The sequence below is a fragment of the Erpetoichthys calabaricus genome, chromosome 1, assembly GCF_900747795.2.
Source record: "Erpetoichthys calabaricus chromosome 1, fErpCal1.3, whole genome shotgun sequence".
NCBI lineage: Eukaryota > Metazoa > Chordata > Cladistia > Polypteriformes > Polypteridae > Erpetoichthys > Erpetoichthys calabaricus.
In genome coordinates, this window is record NC_041394.2 from 180,913,664 (window position 1) to 180,938,496 (window position 24,833).

The 24,833-nt window shown below is 36.8% G+C and overlaps 1 protein-coding gene across 1 annotated transcript in view; it reads left to right on the top strand.

Annotated features, from left to right (window-relative positions):
* Window positions 1–24,833, top strand: part of b4galnt3b (beta-1,4-N-acetyl-galactosaminyl transferase 3b) — a 216,277-nt gene that overhangs the window by 164,984 nt on the left and 26,460 nt on the right. Inside the window, exons 13-16 of the mRNA XM_051930747.1 lie at window positions 2,339–2,412; window positions 4,551–5,547; window positions 21,642–21,904; window positions 24,292–24,445. Of these exons, the coding sequence (XP_051786707.1) occupies window positions 2,339–2,412; window positions 4,551–5,547; window positions 21,642–21,904; window positions 24,292–24,445 (1,488 nt within the window). The remainder of the gene's footprint in view (window positions 1–2,338; window positions 2,413–4,550; window positions 5,548–21,641; window positions 21,905–24,291; window positions 24,446–24,833) is intronic.

The following is a 24,833-nucleotide window of genomic DNA, read 5'->3' on the forward strand; positions in this document are numbered from 1 at the left end:
TATGGTGCTGTCCTTCAGATTAGTTTGAAAATAGAGGTCTTGACTCTCTGTTACTAAAAATCCCTGGATATCATAAAACAAGAGTAGAGTTATCCCAATGTCCTGGCTAAATTGCCAATCACGGCCTTGTCCATTCTACCCCCCTAATCATTCCCTGTCACTGACTGGCTATTTACCTCATCCCTTCATCATGTAATAACTAATGTCGGGTAAGAGTATTGGTGCAATAATGGTTGCCATTGCCTCATTCAGTTGGATGCAACACACTGGTGGTGGTTGAAGTAGTTCCCCTCTGTCTGTGTAAAGATCTTTGAGTAGCGAGAAAAGCACTATACAAAAGTAATTATCATTATGGTAAAATAAAGTTCCAACTGGTTAGATGCTATTTCTGTCAATTAATTTTTAACAAGCACTAGCAATTTTTGCCTTGTGCTCTTCCCCATCTTCACCAACCATCTATGGGAGAGGTGCGAAAGCTTTAGATTTGTCAAAACTACAATTCTCTCTGGTTTTTCGATGGATCGGGACGTTTTAGGATCCCCTTTTACCGAAAATATCGATATGTTGATGATGGGTGTATGTCTGTTTGTCTGTGTGTGCATGTGTCTGTGTATCACAGTTTCTTCAGGACAGTCTAGAGCTGAAATGGCTGAACAGAAAAACACCAAACTCAAAACGTAAGCCTGTTATGAGTTGATGATGTGCTGATTAGTTTTTGGATCCAAATCATGCAAGAGAGAGAGGCACTCTAGAGGAACCCTTAAATACTGCAGTTCTGCAATTAATTATGACTTCTTCTCGTCAATTACTATTGCAGTGACCTATTTTATAATCAGAAAGATCAGCATCAGAGTAGTAAATAATTACTGAAATGTTAGAGAATAGTTTGGATAACTTAATTCCTAGGGCGCAAAGCCTACTGACTCTCGTGTCTGAATTTTTTTTATTTATAAATTGCATGCAATTCCAAAAAAAATTACTGATACACAGGTAAAAAGATTGTTTCAAAAGGTATGTTTTCACATTTACTAATTACCATTTGTAATGTCTATGAAAATCAAAATATGACAGACATTTTCTTTTAATGTGGCTTTGTTTATAATCTGCCTGTGCCTTTTGCCTTCTCCTCTGTTTTGATTTAAAATAAGTAAAAAATGTATCTGTTACAAGGCAGAATGTTAATTAATGCCATAATGTACTACTGGAAAAGTCTTTGATGACCAGAAGATGGCAGCAGAGGCAACTGAAAAAAGCTGCGCTGTCAGCCTTACTGTTGTGTGTGATACACTCTGCAGTTAACATCTACTGCAACAACAACAACAACAACAACATTTATTTATATAGCACATTTTCATACAAAAAGTAGCTCAAAGTGCTTTACATAATGAAGAAAAAAAAAAAAGAATAAAAGACAAAAAAGAAATTAAAATAAGACAACCTTAGTTAACATAATAAGGAGTAAGGTCCGATGGCCAGGGTGGACAGAAAAAACAAAAAAAAACTCCAGAAAGCTGGAGAAAAAAATAAAATCTGTAGGGGTTCCAGGCCACGAGACCGCCCAGTCCCCTTTGGGCATTCTACCTAACATAAATGAAATAGTCCTCTTTGTAGTTAGGGTTCTCACGGAGTCACTTGATGCTGATGGTTATACAGACTTCTGGCTTTTAATCCATCCATCATTGTTGGAACATCATGGTGCTTTGGGTAGATGGTGGTGGCACAAGCCACCACCAATAGGACACCGGAAAAGGAAACAGAAGAGAGAGTAGGGGTTAGTACAAATTTTGAATGAATAGTTATTATAATGAATTGGATATACAGAGTGTCAGGATTAAATTACAGTGAAGTTATGAGAAGGCCATGTTAAAGTAATGTGTTTTCAGTAGTTTTTTAAAGTGCTCCACTGTATTAGCCTGGCGAATTCCTACTGGCAGGCTATTCCAGATTTTAGGTGCATAACAGGAGAAGGCCGCCTCACCACTTCTTTTAAGTTTTGCTCTTGGAATTCTAAGGAGACACTCAGTTGAGGATCTGAGGTTGCGATTTGGAATATAAGGTGTCAGACATTCCAAGAGACCTCCAAGGCACACATGCTACAGTATATACACAATCCTTGATTACAAACTATCTTCTTAAATACTTGTCAGTAGTTGTAGTCTTCCTTATTTTGTAAATAGCCTTTTGTTGGTGTTCTATGGTAAGCTATGTGTAGCAAAAATTAATTGAAATTATTTTACCAGTTAAGAAACAGTTTCTATTAAATTTGATATGTCTTTCTGAATTACTGTATTTTAATTTTGTCTTGTTGTTCCAGTGATAATTGTGTTTATTTTCATAGGTTTGGGTTTTACAGATTCATGAAGATGGATACTCCAGTTGAGCGTGCAGTTATTTCTGTTCAGGAAGGAGAAAGTAAGAGTAATAAAAAATGTTTTACTGTGTTTTGTGTTGACTTTTATTAGTGGTGGAAAATGTATATTCTAATTCATATTGCAAATACATATTACCAATGACACACAAACCACTACCTACATATAATTACACTTCTTTGGAAAGAGAGTGCAAAGAGAACTGAAGATAGGTTGCGTTACATGATGCAGGTTTGAATAAAGGTGTGCCTATTTGCAGCATAGTGATGAGAGGGCTACTTCGAGTGGGCATGTGGGATGAGTCTTGAGCCTGACAATTCTTTTTTTTTTTAAAGACAACAGAGGTAGGAATGTTAGTGTACAGAACAGTAGGTAGAGTTGACCTGGTCTCTCAAATCCTCTTCTGAGTCTCCATCTTTGGACTTTTAAATGAAGCAGACACTCTGGCTTCTTTTAAAAGTTAAATCATGTAATCTCCTTTGTGGTGGATGTGTGTGAATCATCAAGCCTGTCACACTATAACTGCAACTGGTGTTATGGCAATAATTTGATTTTGGGAATAACATAAAAAGAAAACCGTATATACTAGCGTATAAGTCGGGTCGGGAAAAATTGAGCCTAAAATCAGACCCTGACTTATACGCCCGTTCAAAAATGCGACACTTTTTTTTTTCTCATCTTCTTGCTTTCTCTAATTTCACACCAGTTTCTCAGACACATCGAATTTTGTTGCAGCAGCACAGTTACCAATTTCTTTCACCACTTCAATGACTTTTAATTTAAAACCAGCTTCATATTTTCTACTGATCAAACACTCCATTTTAGATGAGGGATGCTCTTATGATAAAGGTGTATGAGGGTGTGAGATACATAAAACAGTGGAAGTGTCGCTTCGGAACAGTTTGGGTATTACCGTGTGGTCACGTAGGCAGAATACTGTACATAGACAAAAAGGCAGTGTGCTCTGTGGTTACTCTCTCAGGTGGGTGTTAGCATAACATAATCGGTTGGACCAATAGCGTGAGTTTTCCGCATTCAACTTATACGACCAACATTATAAAATCCGGGAAATTTATATGGTAAAATCAAGCCCTGACTTATCCGCGGCAGAGCTTGAACACGAGTATATATGGTATGTCAGTATAAACATAAAATTTTAGAATAATATTAACAGTAGTTATTATTACCCCAAAGACCTCAAACAATCTGTTAACAAAATTATCAAATAGATATTAATTATGAATTATACATAAAATATTAACATTTTGTGCAAGAAACTCTGAAGACACTAGGTTAATATAGCTCTCGATTTATGAGTAGTTCTAAAACCTGCATAGGCGTAGTCTGTGCAGATCTTTAATGTTTACCAGGCCAAAGAAGTGTGAACAGAAGATTTATAAGGTGAAACAAGTCAAATATGATCTTTTAAGGCTTATGTTTAGTCTGCAAAGTGAATCCACATAGAGACCATGGTAATGTATTTTTATTATTATTCCTATTGTCTGTGGTACCACTAAAACTGATTAAAGAAAAAAAAAATTGTATGTGAACAGTGTCATATTCTCTTTAATTGTCCACCTATAGGTTATGTTGCACTGGATTAAATATGTCTGATAAAGGAGGATGACTAAACAAACAGTTCTCCTTTCCTTTGCTGTTATTTTTGTATCCTCTACATGAGTAGTGAATAAAACTAATCAGCATATTGATGGTGTCAGCCAGCTAATTAAAAAGTTATTCAGGCAATGAAGAGAAAGGAAAGTATTTGAATCACCACTTGGCAACTTACCACACCCATCCCAATCTTGAACAAAAATAAAAGGCTTAAGTAAAAAAAAAAAAAAAAAAAATTCTTAAGTAAACTGAAAGTGCCATTCGAAGTCTATTCATTGAGGTTTACAAAGTGCCTTGGTAATAAACATTAACATGTGTAAAACATACAACCATTTTGTCTGTTTTTACTACAGCTGAAAGAGAAACCTTTCACAAAACTAAATATGTCAACTGAAAGATGAAGGCTCCAGAGCCTTGCTGTTGTCTCATTACTTTGATATTGTCTTTCCAGTACAGTGTGTTTGTTGGAATTGCTTGGAGGGTCTGGTTGTATTATACATTTTGTATTTTATGGTATTATTAATTACACATTTGATAATCACAACCTTAATATCTCTCCCTTTTCAGGTTTTGAACTAGTAGATAATGTTAAGCACCATAATTCAAAGGAATATATTTTTCAGTATGAAGATCCAAATATTGGACACAGAGAGCTTCCTGAAGAGGAAAGACAAATGGAACATAGTCCCAAAGACTATGGTGATGATTACGATGATTATAATTTTAAAAGACGAAGGAAGATGCTCTCTGCAAAGACCACCCCCAGATCACCCATGCAGACAAGATCTGTTGCCAAGAGAAGAAAAAGAAGGAAAGAAAGCCAGATTTACTTGCAACAAGTAAACGGATTTGAAAAGCAAAATCAAGAAATGAAAATAGATAAAAGAAGAGAGGCACCATTTATTAATCAGGCAAACACTATGCAGCTAGCAAATCTCAGCCAGCCTTTAATGCAGATCAAGATAAGAACTCTTAGGCCAAGGGTGAAGCATATCAGAAACAAAGAGATAAATGAGGAGGTGCAGAATTTTCATCAAGTGTTAGCTGTCGTACCTCCACATCAAAAATCTCTTCCCACAAAAACAAAAGAGGAGAAAGAGAATAATGCAGCTCTTGAAAAAAGGGTCTTTTTGGTGCAAGAAAACATAAAGGATCCAAAATTGTCAAATCACAGCCAGCAAGAAATGTATAACACCCAAAATAGAATGAACATTAAAAATCAAGAATATGAAATGTGGCAAAAAGAGAGTATGGAAATGGGAAGGAATCTGGAAGATCAGGATTTATGGAGAGAGAAGTCATTTAGTATCTCCCCTTATGGTAGTAACACAGAGGGTTATTCTGATGACCTAGAAGAAGACAGACTTTTTTTCAACCCTGCTATTCATGACCAGGAAGTAAACTGGGAACAAACATTCAGTGTCGATAACGTTGATTTCCATTCCTTGCGATCAGATGATATTGACCTTACATGTAATGTATCTGGAAATCTTCTCCTTAAAGAGTCTGAAGCACTGGAGGTTGTTGAGATATTCATGAAGAAGTTCAAAGAAAAAAACAAAGGGTAAGATATGTTTCATTTTACATAATTCTATTTTTTCACCCATGTGTTTATTTTTTGTGTTTGTCCAGTTTCTCGCAGTTATGTTGAAAATGTGAAGAAGTGGAAAACAAAATTACAATAAGTTTTGGGTTTCTTTAACAAGAAGATTCCTAACATTGACCAGGTTAATACCATTAATCTTCACTCCCATTTTTGTCTAAATAATTCATATTTTCTGGAATGGCAGTAGTGAAAACTTATGTTTACCACATTATTCAGATGACCGTAATTGTATTAAATGTTTTTTGTGATAAACATATTATGAACTTAAGAATGTACAATGAAACTATATATAACTGAAATAAAATATGAAGCAGAGGCAAGGAAATTATTATTTAAAGATAAAATCTGTTTTATGCTCTGTATCTCCATCCAGTGGGCCATACCTTTTATGCTTACATGTGATGAGTGCCTTAATTGACTTCTCTCAATTTGAAAGGATGAGTAATTTTTTAAGTTCTTTCCAGGTTGCCAAGCTTCTCCCGCTCATGTTTATGGCTTGTATTTGTGATTCCATCCTTTTAACCCAGCCCACCAGGGTTGCACAAGCCAGGAAGAGTTGTGTCAGGAAGGACATCTGGAATAAAACCTGTGCAAAATCAAACCTGTGGATAAGAAGCAGAATATCCATACCAGATCAGTCAAGGCTTTGATTATCAATGACTGCCACTGATGTTGCTGTCTAATAGAGTATCAGCAGAAACTTTTTTTTGTACTTTATTTTGCCTTCAGCAATTTCTTGTATTAGGAATTTGTTGGTTTTCGCATAACCCTTGGGGTCAGAGCACAGGGTCAGCCATTGTACAACACTCCTGGAGCAACTGCAGGTTAAGGGTCTTGCTCAAGGGCTCAGCAGAATAGAAACTCTTTTGGCAGTAATGGGGATTTGTACCAACAGCCTTCCAGATACCAGTGCACATCCTTAGCCTCAGAACCATGCTATTGCTGGTCAGAGAAGACAAAGGAGAAAAGCAGGTTCAAAGACAATGGAAGAGGAAAAAGTGAAAGAGTGTGGAGTTCAGTCGGAACTTTGAATGTAGGCAGTATGACTGGTAAAGGCAGAATGCTGAATGATATGATAGATTGGAGAAAGGTAGATGTACCGTGTGTACAGGAGGCCAAGTGAAAACAGAATAATTTGAGAAGCATCAGAAATGGGTGCAAACTGTTCTTCCAAGGTGTGGACAGGAAAAGAAATTGATTAGGGGTAATTTTAAATTGTAATTGTAATGTGTTAGGAGTGTTTTGGAGGTGAAGAGAATGTCTGACAGAGTGATGAGCATAAAGTTGGAAATCAATGGAGTAATGTTAAATGTCTTCAGCACATATAAGATAACACTGTATTGATCCCTAAAGGGAAATGTAGGTGTTCCAGCAGCTCACAGCAAAATTAAAACAAGTGCATATAGATTAAATAACTAAAACATCTAATAAAATATATAGGATAAAACAGGTAAGATAAATAAAAACCATAAAATACCAAAAATTGTGGCGTATTACCATTCCACACTAATAAAGTGCAAGTGGGATGTGAGATGGAGGAGAAAGAAGATACTGGAGTTAGTTAGACACAGTGGTGGAGAATATACCCAAAGAAGAAAGAATGGTGATGGAAGCGGATCTTAACAGGCACGTTGACAAAGAGAACAATGGTTATGAGGAGGTGATAGGAAGGTGTAGTGTTAAGGAGAGAAATGTTGAAGGGCAGATTGTGGTTGACTTTGCAAAAAGGATGAAAATGAAGGAGGTGAATACATACTTTAAGAAGGAGGAACACATGGTGACATATAAGAGTTGAGGAAGGGGCACACAAGTGGACTATATTCTATGTAGGAGATGAAAGAGATTAGAGCCTGTAATGTGATGGCATCGGCAGGGGATAGTGTAGCTAGACAGCATCGATTGGTGGTATGCAGGATGAATTTCAAGGTATGAAAGAGTGAGAATGGAAACAAGGATCAGGTGATGGAAACTGAAAGAGCAAGACTACTGTGTGAAATTCAGAGAGGAAGCGAGAAACGTGCTGGGGTGGTGGTGAAGACATGATAGACAATTGGAACACCACAGCTGAAGCGGTAAGGGAGAGAGCTAGGAAGGTGCTTGATGTGACATCTGAACAGAGGAAGGAAGACAGAGACTTGGTAGTGAAAAGAGGAAGTACTGGAAAGCATAAAGAGGAAGAGGTTAACGAAAAAGAATTGGGATAACCAGAGAAATGACGAAAGCAGACAGGTGTACAAAGAGATGTGGCAAAAGGTGAAGAAAGAGGTGGCAAAGGCTAAGGAAAAGCTGTATGCCAAACTATATGAGCCAATATGATAGACCGAAGAAAGTTAGGTAGACTGGACACAAAGGAAGGGGAAAAGCACTTGTACCAATTGGCCAGAGGAACTGAACGGGGAAGGATGTGCTACAGGTCAGGGTGATAAACCATGCAAATGAAAATTTGCTGATAAGTGGGGGAAGAGTGTGTTGAAAAGGTGGAAGGAGTACTTTTAAAGGACTTATGAATATAGAAAATGAGAGAGAGTGTAAGTTGGATGAAATGGAGATAGTAAATCATGAAGTACCATGGATCAGCAAGATTGAAGTGAGGGAAGCTATGAAGAGGATGAAAAGTGGAAAACCGGTTGGCCCAGATGATATAGAAGTACCAAGAAGGTCAGAAGGAATTTGCATTGCGTGTTTGTGGACTTGGAGAAAGCATATGACAAGGTGCAAGAGAGGAGTTATAGTATTGTATGAGGAAGTTGTGAGTAGTAGAAAGGTATGTGAGGATGGTACAGGGCATATGGTGTGTGAGGGCAGTGTGACTGCGGTGAGGTGTGTGGTTGGAAGGACAGCCTGGTTCAAGGTTAGAGTGGGATTACATATTAAGGATCAGCTCTGAGCCCTTTCCTGTTTGCAATGGTGATGGAAAGTTGACAAATTAGGGCAGACATGAGTCTCTGTGGACTATAATGTTCACGGATGACATTGTGATATGTAGTGAGAGTAGACAGCAGGTTGAGGCAAACCTGGAGAGAAACCTGGTACGCACTGGAGAGAAAGTGAATGAGAGTCAGTAGGAGTAAGACAGAGTACATGTGCATAAATAAGAGGGAAGGTTGTGGAAGGGTGCAACTGTAAGGAGCAGAAATGATGATGGTAAACAAATTAAAATACATGGGTTCAACAGTCCAAAGCAACAGAGTGTATGACAGAGAGGTGAAGAAGACAGTGCAGGCAGTGTGGTGTGGGTGGAGAAGAGTGACGGGAATGATTTGTGACAGAAGACTAACTTCAAGAGTGAAAGGGAGTGTGTATAAACAGTAGCTGACCAGCTTTTTGTATGGTTTGGAGATGGTGGCACTGACAAAAAGACAGGAGTCATAGCTGGAAGTGGCAGAATTGAAGATGCTATAATTTTCACTCAGAGTAATGAGTGCAGACAGGATTAGAAATTATTATATTATTAGGGACAACACAGGTACGACAGTTTGGTGGCCAAGTGAGAGAGGCTAAATTGAGATGGTTTGTGCACGTGCAAAGGAGAGATGAGGGGTACATTTGTAAAAGAATGTTGAAGCTGAAACCAGCAGGCAAGTGGAAAAGAGGAAGGCCAAAGATGAGGTTTATGGACATGGTGAGGGAGGACATAAAGGCAGACGGTGTGGCAGAAAATGTTATAAAAGACAGGGATAGATGGAGATGGATGATCCGGTTTGGCAATCCCTAAATAGGAGCAGCTTGAAAGGAGAAGATGATAATTTGAGATCCCATCCTTTTGTTCCCCGTCCAAATTCTTTGACCATTAGAAACGGTGAAGATGCAAAATTACTGATGAGTCCGGACCTTAGTCATTTGACTTAACTTTGGCAGTATCACCACCATATGGTACAATGATCATAGTGTTGTCAGTACTGTGATAATGTGTCGGGTTGTCCTCACATTCTTCTTTATGCCTTCGGTATAATTATCCAAAAGGAAAACTACTTCGATGTAATGCCACTATTCACTCCACACATTCAAATCAAGTATACTGTTCTTCCCAATCACAACCCTTCAGGTATTAATGTCATTACCCATACAAACACTAAAGTGTCATAGTAGAAGTAATTCCCCCACTTTTGATGATTCGGCTCACTCTCTTGAGGAAGGCCAAAAACTCTGAATAATTGTTAATTCACATAAACAAAAGGCAAATTTCCTCTTTTTATGTGTTAGAACATTAGAACACTCTAGACGAGAACAGGCCATTCAGCCCAACAAAGCTTGCCAGTCCTATCCACTTATTTCTTCCAAAAAAACATCAAGTCGAGTTTTGAAAGTCCCCAACGTCTTACTGTCTACCACACTACTTGGTAGCTTGTTCCAAGTGTCTATCGTTCTTTGTGTAAAGAAAAACTTCCTAATGTTTGTGCGAAATTTACCCTTAAGTTTCCAATTGTGTCCCTGTTCTTGATGAACTCATTATAAAATAAGTCTCGATCCACTGTACTAATTCCCTTCATAATTTTAAACACTTCAATCATGTCACCTTAATCTTCTTTTGTTTAAACTGTATAGGCTCAGCTCTTTTAATCTTTCCTCATAATTCAACCCCTGTAGCCCTGGAATCAGCCTAGTCGCTCTTCTCTGTTCCTTTTCTAGTGCCGCTATGTCCTTTTTGTAGCCTGGAGACCAAAACTGCACACAGTACTCAAGATGAGGCCTCACCAGTGCATTATAAAGGTTGAGCATAACCTCCTTGGACTTGTACTCCAAACATCGTGCTATATAACCTAACATTCTGTTAGCCTTCTTAATGGCTTTTGAACACCTTCGGGAAGTCGATAGCTTAGAGTCCACTATGACTACTAAACTCTTCTCATAAGGTGTACTCTTGATTTTCCGATCGCCCATTGTGTATTCAAACCTAACATTTTTACTTTCTATGTGTAATACTTGACACATACTGCCATTAAATTTCATCTGCCACAAATCTGCCCAAGCCTGTATGCTATCCAAGTCCTTCTGCAACGATTTAACGGATTCCAAATTATCTGCTAATCCACCTATCTTGGTATCATCTGCAAACTTAACCAGCTTGTTACTTAATGGCTTCTCAGGAAGTCGATAGCTTAGAGTCCACTATGACTCCTAAATCCTTTTCATAAGGTGTGCTCTCGATTTTCCGACTGCCCATTGTGTATTCAAACCTAACATTTTTACTTTCTATGTGTAATACTTTACACTTACTGACATCAAATTTCATCTGCCACAAATCTGCCCAAGCCTGTATGCTATCCAAGTCCTTCTGTAATAATATAACGGATTCCAAATTATCTGCTAATCCACCTATCTTGGTATCATTTGCAAACTTAACCAGCTTGCTACTTATATTCGTATCTAAATCATTTATTTATATATATATTTATATATATATTATTAAAAATAGCAGCGGCCCTAGCACTGACCCCTGTGGAACACCTCTAGTGTTGCTTTGAGGTAAATCTATTGTCCACTAATTTGGTCTCTAAATAAATAACAACCCCTTAGGAGCACCAGTATCCAATGTACCTGTCTGGCGCTTCTGTTCAGGGGAAGCTCCAAAGCTGGAGTAAGAAAACTAGCAACCTGATTGAAGAAACCCAGAAATGGCTCTGTCTATACTGTGTGTACTTTCCCAGAAATGGTATTCTGTGTTCTAAAAGTTAGTTCTCTTTGCCAATTTCTACTCTAGAAAAATCTTTTCTTGTTTTTGCCATATTGCACCAATAATGCATTGGTCGAAGTCTATTCATTATTGATATTAAAATAATATTTCCTTCATGCAGCTTAATCCAAATCTATATGATGGTAAACCAAAAAGTAAAGGCAATTTGAAAATTACACAGTTTCCTCAATGGGTAGCAGCTGAGCAATACAACATGTTTGCAGAGGCTTTTGGGTAGTTTGAATATGCACAGTGCAGTGCTTTGCCAAGGTCAAATGAACATAGACAGTCTGCTGTGGGATTGCACCATTGTTGAAAAATGTGCCATAATGAGATTTCTTGGGGCATAGAGGGTGAAACCTGCTGAAGGTCACAGAAGGATTTCAGCTCAGTATGTAAGTGAAGACAGCATGACTCAACAAAAAGTTTATGAATAGTTAGAAAGGTTTAAAGTGGGAAGAACAAGTGTAACCGATGAATCTCAATCTGGTCCTCCATCAACATTGTGCACATGGCAAATACCTTCTTCGTTGAAGACCAACAGATTACATTGTCCACTGCTGCTGCACATTTGGATATCAGTTATGGATCTGCATATGCCATAGTGCATGATGACTTAGGATACCATAAAATTTGTGCAAGATGGGTACCTAAACAGCTTACTGATCTGCACAAGTCAGCATTCTTTGATGAACTGCATCACCTTTATCCATTGCAGTTAGAGTTTAGTTAATTTTCAAATTGCCTTTACTTTTTGATTTCCCCTCATTGACACCTGAAATCTTACACACGGTAGCTGTACATGTTCATATTTATGAATGGTTGAATTATGTCTCTTAAGCACAATTTAAAGCAAGATGGCACTATTTACATACAGGGAGAGCATTCTCTTATGTTACAGTATATAGTACATACAGTGCATCCGGAAAGTATTCACAGCCCATCACTTTTTCCACATTTTGTTATGTTACAGCCTTATTCCAAAATGGATTGAATTCATTTTTTTCCTCAGAATTCTACACACAACACCCCATAATGACAATGTGAAAAAAGTTTACTTGAGGTTTTTGCAAATTTTTTAAAAATAAAAAAATTGAGAAAGCACATGTACATAAGTATTCACAGCCTTTGCCATGAAGCTCAAAATTGAGCTCAGGTGCATCCTGTTTCCCCTGATCATCCTTAAGATGTTTCTGCAGCTTAATTGGAGTCCACCTGTGGTAAATTCAGTTGCTTGGACATGATTTGGAAAGGCACACACCTGTCTATATAAGGTCCCACAGTTGACAGTTCATGTCAGAGCACAAACCAAGCATGAAGTCAAAGGAATTGTCTGTAGACCTCTGAGACAGGATTGTCTCGAGGCACAAATCTGGGGAAGGTTACAGAAACATTTTTGGTGCTTTGAAGGTCCCAATGAGCACAGTGGCCTCCATCATCCGTAAGTGGAAGAAGTTCGAAACCACCAGGACTCTTCCTAGAGCTGGCCGGCCATCTAAACTGAGCAATTGGGGAAGAAGGGCCTTAGTCAGGGAGGTGACCAAGAACCCGATGGTCACTCTGTCAGAGCTCCAGAGGTCCTCTTTGGAGAGAGGAGAACCTTCCAGAAGGATAACCATCTCTGCAGCAACCACCAATCAGGCCTGTATGGTAGAGTGGCCAGACGGAAGCCACTCCTTAGTAAAAGGCACATGGCAGCCCGCCTGGAGTTTGCCAAAAGGCACCTGAAGGACTCTCAGACCATGAAAAAGAAAATTCTCTCGTCTGATGAGACAAAGATTGAACTCTTCGGTGTGAATGCCAAGCGTCACGTTTGGAGGAAACCAGGCACCGCTCATCACCAGGCCAATACCATCCCTACAGTGAAGCATGGTGGGAAAGATGACTGCAGCAATGTACAGAGACATCCTGGATGAAAACCTGCTCCAAAGCGCTCTTGACCTCAGACTGGGGCAACAGTTCATCTTTCAGCAGGACAACGACCCTAAGCACACAGCCAAAATATCAAAGGAGTGGCTTCAGGACAACTCTGTGAATGTCCTTGAGTGGTCCAGCCAGAGCCCAGACTTGAATCCAATTGAACATCTCTGGAGAGATCTTAAAATGGCTGTGCACCGACGCTTCCCATCCAACCTGATGGAGCTTGAGAGGTGCTGCAAAGAGGAATGGGTGAAACTGGCCAAGGATTAGGTGTGCCAAGCTTGTGGCATCATATTCAAAAAGACTTGAGGCTGTAATTGCTGCCAAAGGTGCATCAACAAAGTATTGAGCAAAGGCTGTGAATACTTATGTACATGTGATTTCTCAGTTTTTTTATTTTTAATAAATTTGCAAAAACCTCAAGTAAACTTTTTTCACGTTGCCATTATGGGGTGTTATGTGTAGAATTCTGAGGAAAAAAATGAATTTAATCCATTATGGAATAAGGCTGTAACGTAACAAAATGTGGAAAAAGTGATGCGCTGTGAATACTTTCCGGATGCACTATATATGTATGAGACTGTATCCTGAAATGACGCTTTCACTCTACTTTAAATCGGTTGGTTAACTCAAGCAAAGCAACGATTGTCCATTGATTGAAAATATTAAATATGTAATCTAGCTCTACAAATTCAACTGTATTGAAGAGTCTGAGTTGATTCTGATATCCATTTTAAATTATATATTAGCAATAGGTGTGTTTACACTACAGAACTGCTAATAGTATTAGATCTTCTTCATATTTTTATAGTGCAAACATTTGTGATGTAGATCAAAAAGCTTGCTTCATTTTGATGCACTGCCATTTCAGACAGCCCCATAAAGATTATAATAAATCAGGTCCCTGCATGTCATTCAAGGGCTTGAATAAAGGTGCCAGCTGTTGTAATTGTAAAGTCATAAAACAATTTAATTATTTGATGTAAAAATGTAGATAAAGATAACCTCTTGTCAGGAACAGCCTTTTAATCTAGCAATGAGTGTATGTCCTTTGCAGTATTCTGTAAGACAGCAATATAATGTAACTCTTTGTCATAAGAAATCCACATATTAGGATGTGTCAACCCTTTTATGTAAGGAAACCATCTCTTTAGATTTGTCAATGTCAATCCCGCTCTGTGTTATAAAAACTCTTTTGGGAAGGGATTTTAAGTTTTGATGAATCCTGTTGCTGGGCTCCAAAAGCACTATGTAAATAAATTTTGGCCCAAGAGGGTGCCCTTAATCTTGTCGTCTTTTTATGAGTCTACAAAAGTCTTTAATAGTGATTCTACACAGCCAAATGAGCAAGTTGTGTAATGTGATATAGCAAGGTTTAAGTTTTTTCTTAATGTGATTTTGCAAACCAACATTTTAGGGTTCAACTGTAAACGTGCAACCCAAAGTCTTTTGTCTTTTTCAGTGTGGGTGTTGATTGTTAGTGTGAGTGTGACGTTTTGGATTTATTAGGATTGATCCCTCATAGTGTAAATATACCTCATGTCTGCTAGGTTGCCTTCTTTTTATTTTCTTTTTGTTTTATGACCATTGTTTCATATATACTAAAATAAACCCCAGGTCATTCCAGGATACCTGAAATGCATTTCTACATCTCTTAAAATAACTTCTTTTGCAGCTCAGGGTATCTCAAATGTATTTCAAGGTACCTTGAAATAATAGAAAGTTCATTTCAGTTCATAGGAAACTTTACAGTGTATTTGAGGTGTCTCAAAATGCTCGAAACATTATTTCTAGATATCTTAAAGTGTATTTGAAATATCTTAAAATGCATTTAAGATATGTCAAAGTAACCAGAATGTCATTTTTAAAATATCTTGAAACTGTTGTTAGTTTGATTTGAAAGGATTTGTTAGATAATTATAACTCACACTCCTCCATCTCTCAACTGGAGTGAATGATTAGCTACTGGGCAGCTCAAAGGAATGAGCAACCTAGCAGCTCCACCACCACATCTGGTGACTGAACTTGGCAACATTCCTGTAAAACAGAGAACCAAGTAATTGGTATAGTGCTATTTGATTGGATGATTGTAGGCAGTTGGTTTGTCTTATCTGGTTAGGAGTGGACAGGGGGAAGTTTGGTAGCTTTCAGTGGAGCCTGTCTTTTATTGTGTCTTCTGTCTCATTTCCAGTTGTTGCTGATTGGTTCACAAGGCTTGTATTTTTCTCAGATCAATAAGCACTCTAATTTGAAAGGTAGGGGACATTCAGTTATGTGTTAAATATATGCAAAATGCCCCATAGATGCATTACATATTGTAGATTTAATCAGTCATAGCTGTCAGATAGCATACTAGTGAACAGAAAACCATCAATATTATATATAGTAGTGTCAGACCTATTTCATGTACTGTAGAAACCCTTTAGTTGCCACTACCCAAAAGATGATGTTTTTTTTATTTCCTTTATGGAACTCTTTAAACAATTATTGTATGGCACCCCCATTAAGCTAAACCTGCACAAGTAGAGACTCACAATTTGTTAGTGTGTGTTCCTCTTTTGAAGCATGGACCCCACAAGGCCCTCCCTGTGCTGTGTGCCAACCCAGTGCCACTTTTGATCCTGTCTAACCTTTACCTTTTGAGCAACCTGATAAAGTTGAGATCACTGGGACTGTAGTGTTTAGAGCCTTAAGGCTCTTTCATTTTTGCTTATAATCAAGTGCATATTTGAAAATATGCTAATAAAGTCAACATCCTTCATTATGGTGTTAAACATTTTGATAGCCAGGAAGTGGCAGGATTTAAGAGAAGTGTTTGTTTTCCTGAAAAAAATAAAAATATGATTTAAAGGTCAGTCAAAATTCTGAAGTTAGGGATCTTTGTTGCACAATGTGTCAAAGGGAGTCTTTTAACTAGTGCACTTTTTTAGGCTTTGACGCAAAGACAGCAGTGTTCTACATATTTTACATTAGTTCTCCAAAAAATCCACAGACAAGTACAGTAGTGCCTTCAAAAGAGTGAAAAGTGCAGTTCATATTGGCCAGTGCTGGGACTGATAAGCAGGGATGATGAAACAGCATACATAGATGAGGTGGAATGGCTGTCTGCATGGTGTGAAGACAACAATCTATCTCTCGCTGTCGACAAGACAAAAGAGATAATCGTGGACTTCAGAAAATCACATCCTGCCTACATCCCACTCAGTATCAACGGTTTAGATGTGGAGACTGTTAGGAGTACCAAGTTCCTCGGTGTGCACATAACTGAGGAACTTATGTGGACACATAACACCTCATCACTAATCAAGAAAGCCCAGCAGAGACTACATTTCCTGAGGCAACTGAAGCGAGCAAGTCTTCCCCCTTCCATCCTCACCATGTTCTACAGAGGCACCATTGAGAGTGTTCTGACCAGCTGCATCACGGCCTGGTATGGCAACTGCAACATATTGAACTGCAAGCGCCTGCAAAGGATAGTGAAGACAGCAGAGAACATTATTGGGGTGCCTCTCTCTTCACTACAGGACATATTTTACAAACACAGTGTCCGCAAGGCCTGCAGCATTGTGCAGGACCCCTTACACCCCTCACATGGACTTTTCACACTTCTGCCATCCAAGAGAAGATACCGCAGCATCAAAGCCAGATCTGCCAGGCTGCAGGAGAGTTTTTACCCCCAAGCTGTTAGACTCCTTAACACCAGGCTGCCCCTGGGACCTTCCACACTGCCTCAACAACCTCTAAAAACAGAACTTTATACTGTACATATGAGCCACTGTCCTGCAAAGACAAGTGTGCAGGTAGAAAAGAACTGAAAATCTCATACTGACCTTTAAGTATTTTGACAATCTTGTTATCCTTCTGCTGTGAAACATTCTGACCTGTCATTGTTTACACAGGTCTTAAACAACTATTAGCATACACTGATAATTTCTGTATTATCTATATCTATTATTTATTTATTATATTACATATCTTACACATCAATATTGCTGCTACTTGTATATGGCTGAGATGACAATAAAGTTCACTTTGACTTTGCATCACCTGAACTCACTATTGCATTATTCTGTTTATTGTACCGTCACTAACTAAAGGCATCCTTACCCTATTCTATAGTTATGTTTCTGCACCAAATCTTGCCGCCTTTTTTTAAAGTATACTCAGTTTTAACTTGGCTGTGTTATTAAACACAGGTAAATTACCATTTTGCTATGCCCATTTTTACTGATGAACTGGTGTGTAATGGCCAGCCAATCAGCACTTTGGAAAGAGTTGCTGTTTATTTTTTTATGAAAATGCTGTCAGTTTCTTAAGCATGAAAATTACGCAACTGTATCCCATTGACATGAGTTAATCTAGAACTACATAGTGTGTACTATATTTGGTTTTCAAGCCGGACCATAACAGTCCTGGCAAAATTAATGTCCTTATAAAGATTGCTTTTGAAATGCTTCCAATGGTTTATTAAATAAACATAAATTTTAAAAATAGTCCTAAATCAATGTACTTATAGCCAAGAGCAGTTGTACTCGGCCTGTGTGGTACGATATCAGCTGCCAGGATGTACGCAAGGGAGAAAACACCCAAACAAAATAATTGAGGTGTTATGGTCCTTTAAAAGGACAACTGTTTAAATAGGAGCCAACCCGATTCTCCATGCCCAGCTGTGTTTCAGTTCCTCTCCTACATTTCACCATGCCTTTAGTGTGAGACCCCACTCCTGTCTGTCTTCCAGCCTTTTTCACCTCTTCCATGTCCACTACCTGTGTCAGTTTTTGACCACTGGGTCAGAGGTTCTCTCTCTCTCTCTCTCTCTCTCTCTCTCTAACCTCTCTCTCTCTCTCTTTCTAACCTCTCCATGCCACGATTAACACTGCCTGAATCATACGCCAAGGCTGATGGTTTTATGTGAAAGATAGCATCTTTACAGGCAAGCAATCTCCTTCTCATCCCCTCAGCTCCAGGCACTGCACAGTCTCTCTCTGGTACAGTCTGCTGATGTTAAAATATTTTTAAATTAAACTTGTTGAGTCTGCCATCATTTTAAGAAAATCTTTAAAGTTTGCATAACAAAGCATAACAACATACAGCGAGGAACAAATAATGTTAGCAGCAGTTCATATTTCATTTTAGTGTTCATTAATAGTAATCAACAACAGAAGGCTAGACAAAGTCACCAGTGTTTCGTAACCTTCATTTGTTACAGGAATGGGTTGAACCTAGAAGCAGAACTGTGGTTGAAATGATCAAAACGGTGACCTGATATAAAGGTTTCTGGTGCCATTAAGCAGGCTCAGCCTTCACATTATTCTTTATTGACTTGACGTCATATGTGTCTTTTGAGGTTTTTTTTTCTCTCCTCCTTTTCATCTGAATTCAAATAGAACTGTATACTTTTTATAAAGTGAAAGTATGGATATTTTAGCCTTTCTAATTTTTATTCTTTATCAAACCACACTACTGTTATTACATTAGAAAATAATTTTAAACAGCATTAGGTGTATATAAGAAATAATTAAGATAATACCCACCCACCCAAAAAAAAAGCTATATGTATCCCTTTGCCAAAATCTACATATGCAATACTGAGGAAGTGGTTAAAGGAATGTCTCTTTTAGTTGTGCCAAGTAAGAGTTCAGTGTTTAACAATATAAAAAAAGAAAAATAAGTGGTTGTACATCTCAGTTACTAGAGGCATTATGGCAAGAAAAAAAAGCTGCAGACTCCTAGCCTAGAGATACGTTATCATGTGACACATGCTTCAATAGTCTACCACTGTTAAGCATTTACTTTGATTAGTAAAATCATGCAATGTGACTGCTGTTGGCAGTATCAGTATTAGGTTTATTATTGGGGTGCCCTGATCAGATGGTACAACATTTTGGGTGTCCTTGGCTTTATTATTTATTTATTTATATAAATAAACTACTACTACTATTTTAGTTAAATTTGTTTTTTCTTAGTTTTTATTTCCATATTAACCTGTAGTTTCATTTTTAATTTATTTTAGATTTTAGTTTTTTTAATTCTTTAAAAACTCTTAGTTTTTATTTTTGGTGATTGTATTTTATTTAGTTTTTTTTTTTTTTTGAGAACATCAGTTTAATTTTCAATTTATTTATAAAAAGGATGCTTGAGCAAGTTACATAGCAAATGGGTAGAACCTCCAGATATGCCTATAAAAGACTCCATAAGGCTCCTTTGCTCCAACCATCTCTACAAAGAGTTATCTTCTGAATGTTTTATAACACTTACACTCACTTTACAGCATTGTCCAAGCATGCTGTTTACTGGAGCAGCAATACGAATTTTAAACTTTGGATCCAGTACAGTAATTTACAGTATCTTATGAAGGCAAGTAATAGTTTTTAGGTGTTCAATAAACAGCGATAGAGGTAACCAGACAACAGTTTTTCAGAGAGACAAGGTTAAAGGTTGGTTGACCTGGCATTTTACCTTCCTTAGTATATTTTGAGTTTTTCAGAATGTGTCGGCCCTTAACCTTTTATATTGACATCTTTTAAGCAGTTAAGTGTGTTTTGAAATTTATTGGTTGTTTCTCTTTAAATGAGTTCCACAAACCTGACTGACTGCTTTATCATTTAGGCCCATGCTTTTGTCATTGTTATATTCAAACTCCTCCATGACAGTACCTTTCCATTTACAACCAATTCTTTACTGTATGTCCATGTTCTGTCTGGGCAGCTGACAGTCAGTGCTCATGAGGTTGCATAGCCATTTAGGGAAATAAGAAAATAAGGGGCAATTCCCTCTAAGGACCAGACTGGCATGAACAATAATTTTTTAAATGAGCCAATATTTTCAGTTACACTATCTGTCAGCACTACTTACTATTGTGCAATATAATTATCTATTCACATGTAATAATGAGAAATGTGTACGTATTACAGAATATACATAATGCTTTTATTAAAATAGCATGTATATATTTGAACTATTCACGCACAAACAGTTAATTTATTCATTACTAAATTTGAAAAGATATACTGTATGCTGCTGAAAGTTAAAAAGTCAAAAGTTTGTGGGCAACTTAACTGTGAATCATTTTTAATAGTATATTTCATAGAATCAGATCACTAAAAAAAGTTATTCAAATTTGATTTAAAATTGCTACAAATCGCAACTCTGACTCATAATGAAAAAAGTCTCAGTCAATTTTTTTCTCAAGCACAAAAACAATCAACCAGAAACTTTTTGTTAACAAATACATTTTTTCATCAACCTAATCGACTAGAGCCTAACCCAACAGCATTAGCACCCCAATTTCATGTTAATCAACATGTTACACACCAGTCTTTGTGTTTGCATATTTTACAAAAAGCAGTTTTTCCTACTATGCTGTCTTTAAACCAGTTATACTTTCCATACCACTGCAAATAAAAAAGGATGTTTTGTCTGCTTGAATGTGGACCTAATTCATCCTAACCTACTGTGTTTGAATAATGGCATAAAGTCAGACCAGATGCTGGGTGTTTCTTCAAATCATGGGTACTTGTTGAAGTATTTGGTCAACAAGCTTTGATTTGCTGTGTTTCCCAAACCAAACTTACTTCAAAACAAATGATGAATAATGTCAGTGACAGGTGGGTATAAGATAAACGGAGTCACTTTTGTGACAGAGTTAAAAAGATTTGTCGATGGGCTTTTCATGTCCAGTTTAATTAATGGGTTATGCTGGTCTGTCGCTCCTCTTTTGAAACTTTTAGTGGCGGATTTCCTGACTCTCTTCATTGAACGCTGTTGGAAAACGTTGTGCACTGGAGCTGCATGCCTGTGTATGCATAGACTTCCTAGTGAAAATTAATCGGCAGTAGAGAACCATCAATATTTTTATTTAAAAAATAGGAGCAATACACTTTTATTTCCACCTAATTTAATTTTATTCTTTAACTTTTTCACTCCACTTTTGTCTTCATTTTTATTATATTTAAGAAAACACTTCAGTTGTTTTAGTTCGTTTTTGTTAATGACAATGACCTTAGGCTGTTAATAATAAAATTTTGTCTAATGCAGGGTTTTGTGTTTTCTCTGTAATGCAGGTATGTAGTGCAGCACAATACTGTTTTCCACAGTGCTACTGTGCATTTTCAGGCATTGAACTGATTTAAAGGAATGCACCAATAAATGTATTCTATCTTATTGTTTATAGAAGTTATTCGTAGTTGTCAACATGTGTGGAAAGATTCTTTTTATGCAAGTCCAACACAGATCAAAGCCCTAGTATATTTCAGAACACATTTCTTTAGTTGCCTCAAAAGGTTATTTATTCCTTTGCCAGTAACCCTTGGTTATTTTTAAGAAATACACGATATTTCTTTGCCTGTGGCACAGAACACTTTGTATGATACTAGTATGTACAGATTAAATGGTTACAATTTTAAACTATATTTAAATTACCACCATTAATTTAAATTGCTTCATCCTTATTCCACAGGAAGTTTGAACTGAGGAAGGTGGTTAATGTGGAGAAGCGTGTTGATGAAATTCAAGGAAGCAGATATCTTTTGGAGCTTGAACTCCTGGAAGATGGGAAACGGACTGTGAGATTGTCACAGTACATTTATTCTCTTAACCATAATATATACAATATGGATGTAAAATACAAGAGGAAATCCAAGCATAATAAAAAGTTGCTTTTGTGCAATCCTGTGGGTTTGTCCTGGAAACGTGACACTATGGTCCATTTCATTGTACCAGGTTTGTTGTCATACTGGATTAATACTTTAAGGCATGTATTTAATTGCACGATGGTAATGTTATATAGTGAAAGTTACAACATATTAAAGGGGATTTTTGCAGTCTTATTTAGTTTTTCATTAATGAACTGTTTGTTTTATATTTAGAATTATTCATATATGTGTGTATGGGTGTGTGTGTGTCCACCTTCATACAGTGGTTGAGTTCCCTATCTGGTCACTTCTGAGTTCTTAACTGGATGTGTAGCTGTGAAGACTCCTTTCAACAACTGGGGGTCATTTATTATTTGAATCTTTATAAATTTGACACAAACATCAACTGGCTTCAAGGCTAATGGACATGGCCAGAGCACCAAGTGAAAGAATATACAGTACAGAAGACACTCTTGTTCTGAAAACACTAATAATTAAGATGGGGAAAGATTGGACAAAATTCATAAATAAAGGATGAATCAGAGTCCCTAATTCAGTGCTGCACACGTTTATTGAAAGAAAATTGACACTAAAATGAATATGCTTGGTGCTCAACTTGAAGATATGTAAAACTTACTAAATACTGTACCTGCATTGATGAGCTGGGAAAAATGGCCAATATCATAGATTCATAGATTAAAAAATGGCTGCCTTAAAAATGAATTTAAACCACATAAGAATAAATTTAAAGAATTAGGAAAATTAGACAAATAAAACAACCTTTAATGAACTTTGACTTTAAATAAGCCTTTGATTTGATTTTTTCCTGAATGCATATGGAGAAAGGAAAATGCAGATACCCTCGACATATTAATTTAATGGCTCAAGATTTTAAATAAAGACATAAGAAACAAGATAATAAACAGTTCTTTAAGTGTAGTGTTTTCAGTAAAATGTGGGATAAGACAGAATTGCCTCCTTTCTGCTCATTTGTTCCAATGTACAGGCGAGCCTCAATTTATTAAGGTCCCACTGTCTCTTAATGTCCAAAAAAGCTTTTGATAGTGTAGATTGTAAAATCGTTTTGGTGCATTACACAAATTCATTTTTAAAAACAATATTTATGCTTGGATAAAATTACTCTACTCTATCCCAGAAGCCTCTGTTCATGTAAACAATACACATTTTGAATATTTTTCATACAAGGAAAATGGAATTAAACAGGTCTGACAGCTATTGCCAATGTTTTTTGCAGTTGCTATCAGACAAATAAAGGAAATATTAAGGAAAATAATTAAGAAAATTATCATTAATGATGAAAACTGCTAAAATTGTTTGGATGAATTTTACATAATTAGTTTGAGTTGGTATCTTTCCAAGTCAACTATCTTGAACATCATACTAAATTAGACCACTTTTTGTTAATTTTTACTGAAACAGTTCCGAAAAAATTATCTAGAAATCACAATTACAAGAAAATGTAAAGATTTATTAACCTCTGTAATATGATAGAAACCAGAAGATAGATGCTTATTTCTTTTGACAGTAGAATTAATATTGTTAAAATGAGTATTTTTAAAATGTGCTCAATGTATATTAATGTACTTTTTTCAAAGTGTCCTATTCTAGTGGAATGTACAGAGGCCATGTAGTTAAAGACAACATTGCAAAGATAAAATGCAGAGGACATCCTCGCAATTCCTAAGTTTGTTCTACTTAATGGGTTATAAGTATTTTTGCTTTGCAACTATGAAAGGAAGAACTGTGCCTGTTTAGTTAGCCTTAGATAGGAAATCCTGCCCAAATTCATCTCTGCATGCCGGGTTTTGTACTCCATTTCTTAGTAACTATTATCAGTTTACTAGCAATCTTGATTGTGCATCAATCACTGAAAATGTGGAACCATTGAAAGAAATCTTTTTAAGATTGCTTCTCTCTGCTGCTCCAGTACTCAGTAATCATGTATATTTGTTAGTATATCTTGATCTTTTGATAGAATTATAACACACTTTGTATACCTCAATGGGAATGTGATGTCTTGTATTATATAAAACTGGGAAAATTCTGTCAGCAACGTAACAATGGAAAGTTTCTATAGAATCTGACAATTTTTTTTTCTAAAATACAGCTGCTGGGCCACTGCCTCTGTTTTGTTTTTCCTTAGATTTTTTAAAATATATGGTATCTTGCGATTAAGTATCTTATAGTGGACATTTTGTTCACATAGTTTTGGGTAGGGCTGAGGCTTTTTCAGTGCTGATTTACGATTTAATGCAGTTTGAATTTTTGATTCTGATTTGTTATACAGTGTAATGTGGTCTTTAAGCTTAAACTTTAAAAGAGTAATAATTTTTGGATAGATGGGTACGAATAAAAAAACACACACAGACAAGTTCATAGCATTTCAAACTTTCCAGACAAATAACGCTTACGTTACTTTTTCCACACTAAAAACAATTTTTGTTTTTTATTCAGTTAAAAATCAGGCTCGCTGGGTCCAGAAGTTCATAGCTGACATGGAGGAACTGTATGAAATCACTCGAGATGGAAACTTTAATGTCATCATTACTGACTACAGTAGCACAGATATGGATGTTGAAAAAGCCTTAAAACAAGCGTCTTTACCAAGGTTTGCTACTTAGCTTTAAATTGTCTCAATTCATTTTTTTTTCTCTTTTCATGATATTTTTGAACAAACATTAAGGGTGTAATTCATTGCATGACACACCACACACTTCTCTTTAAATCTGTCATTATGTTTTGATATGTGGTAGTACAGAAAGAGAGAGAAAATGTTTTTTTTGCAAAATCATGTTTAAAAATTGATAATATTTCATTGAATCTCTGAGTAAATTAATTACTGTCAGCTTTACAATGTAAGACTACAAGGCAATGTTCAGATTAGTTTTCTTTATATGTATCTTCAGACTAATAATTCAGATTAGCTAATTGATTTAAGCTAACATAGCTGTCTAGTTCTTGCTGTATATTTCTAGTAGCTCCTTTGCAGCTGTCAA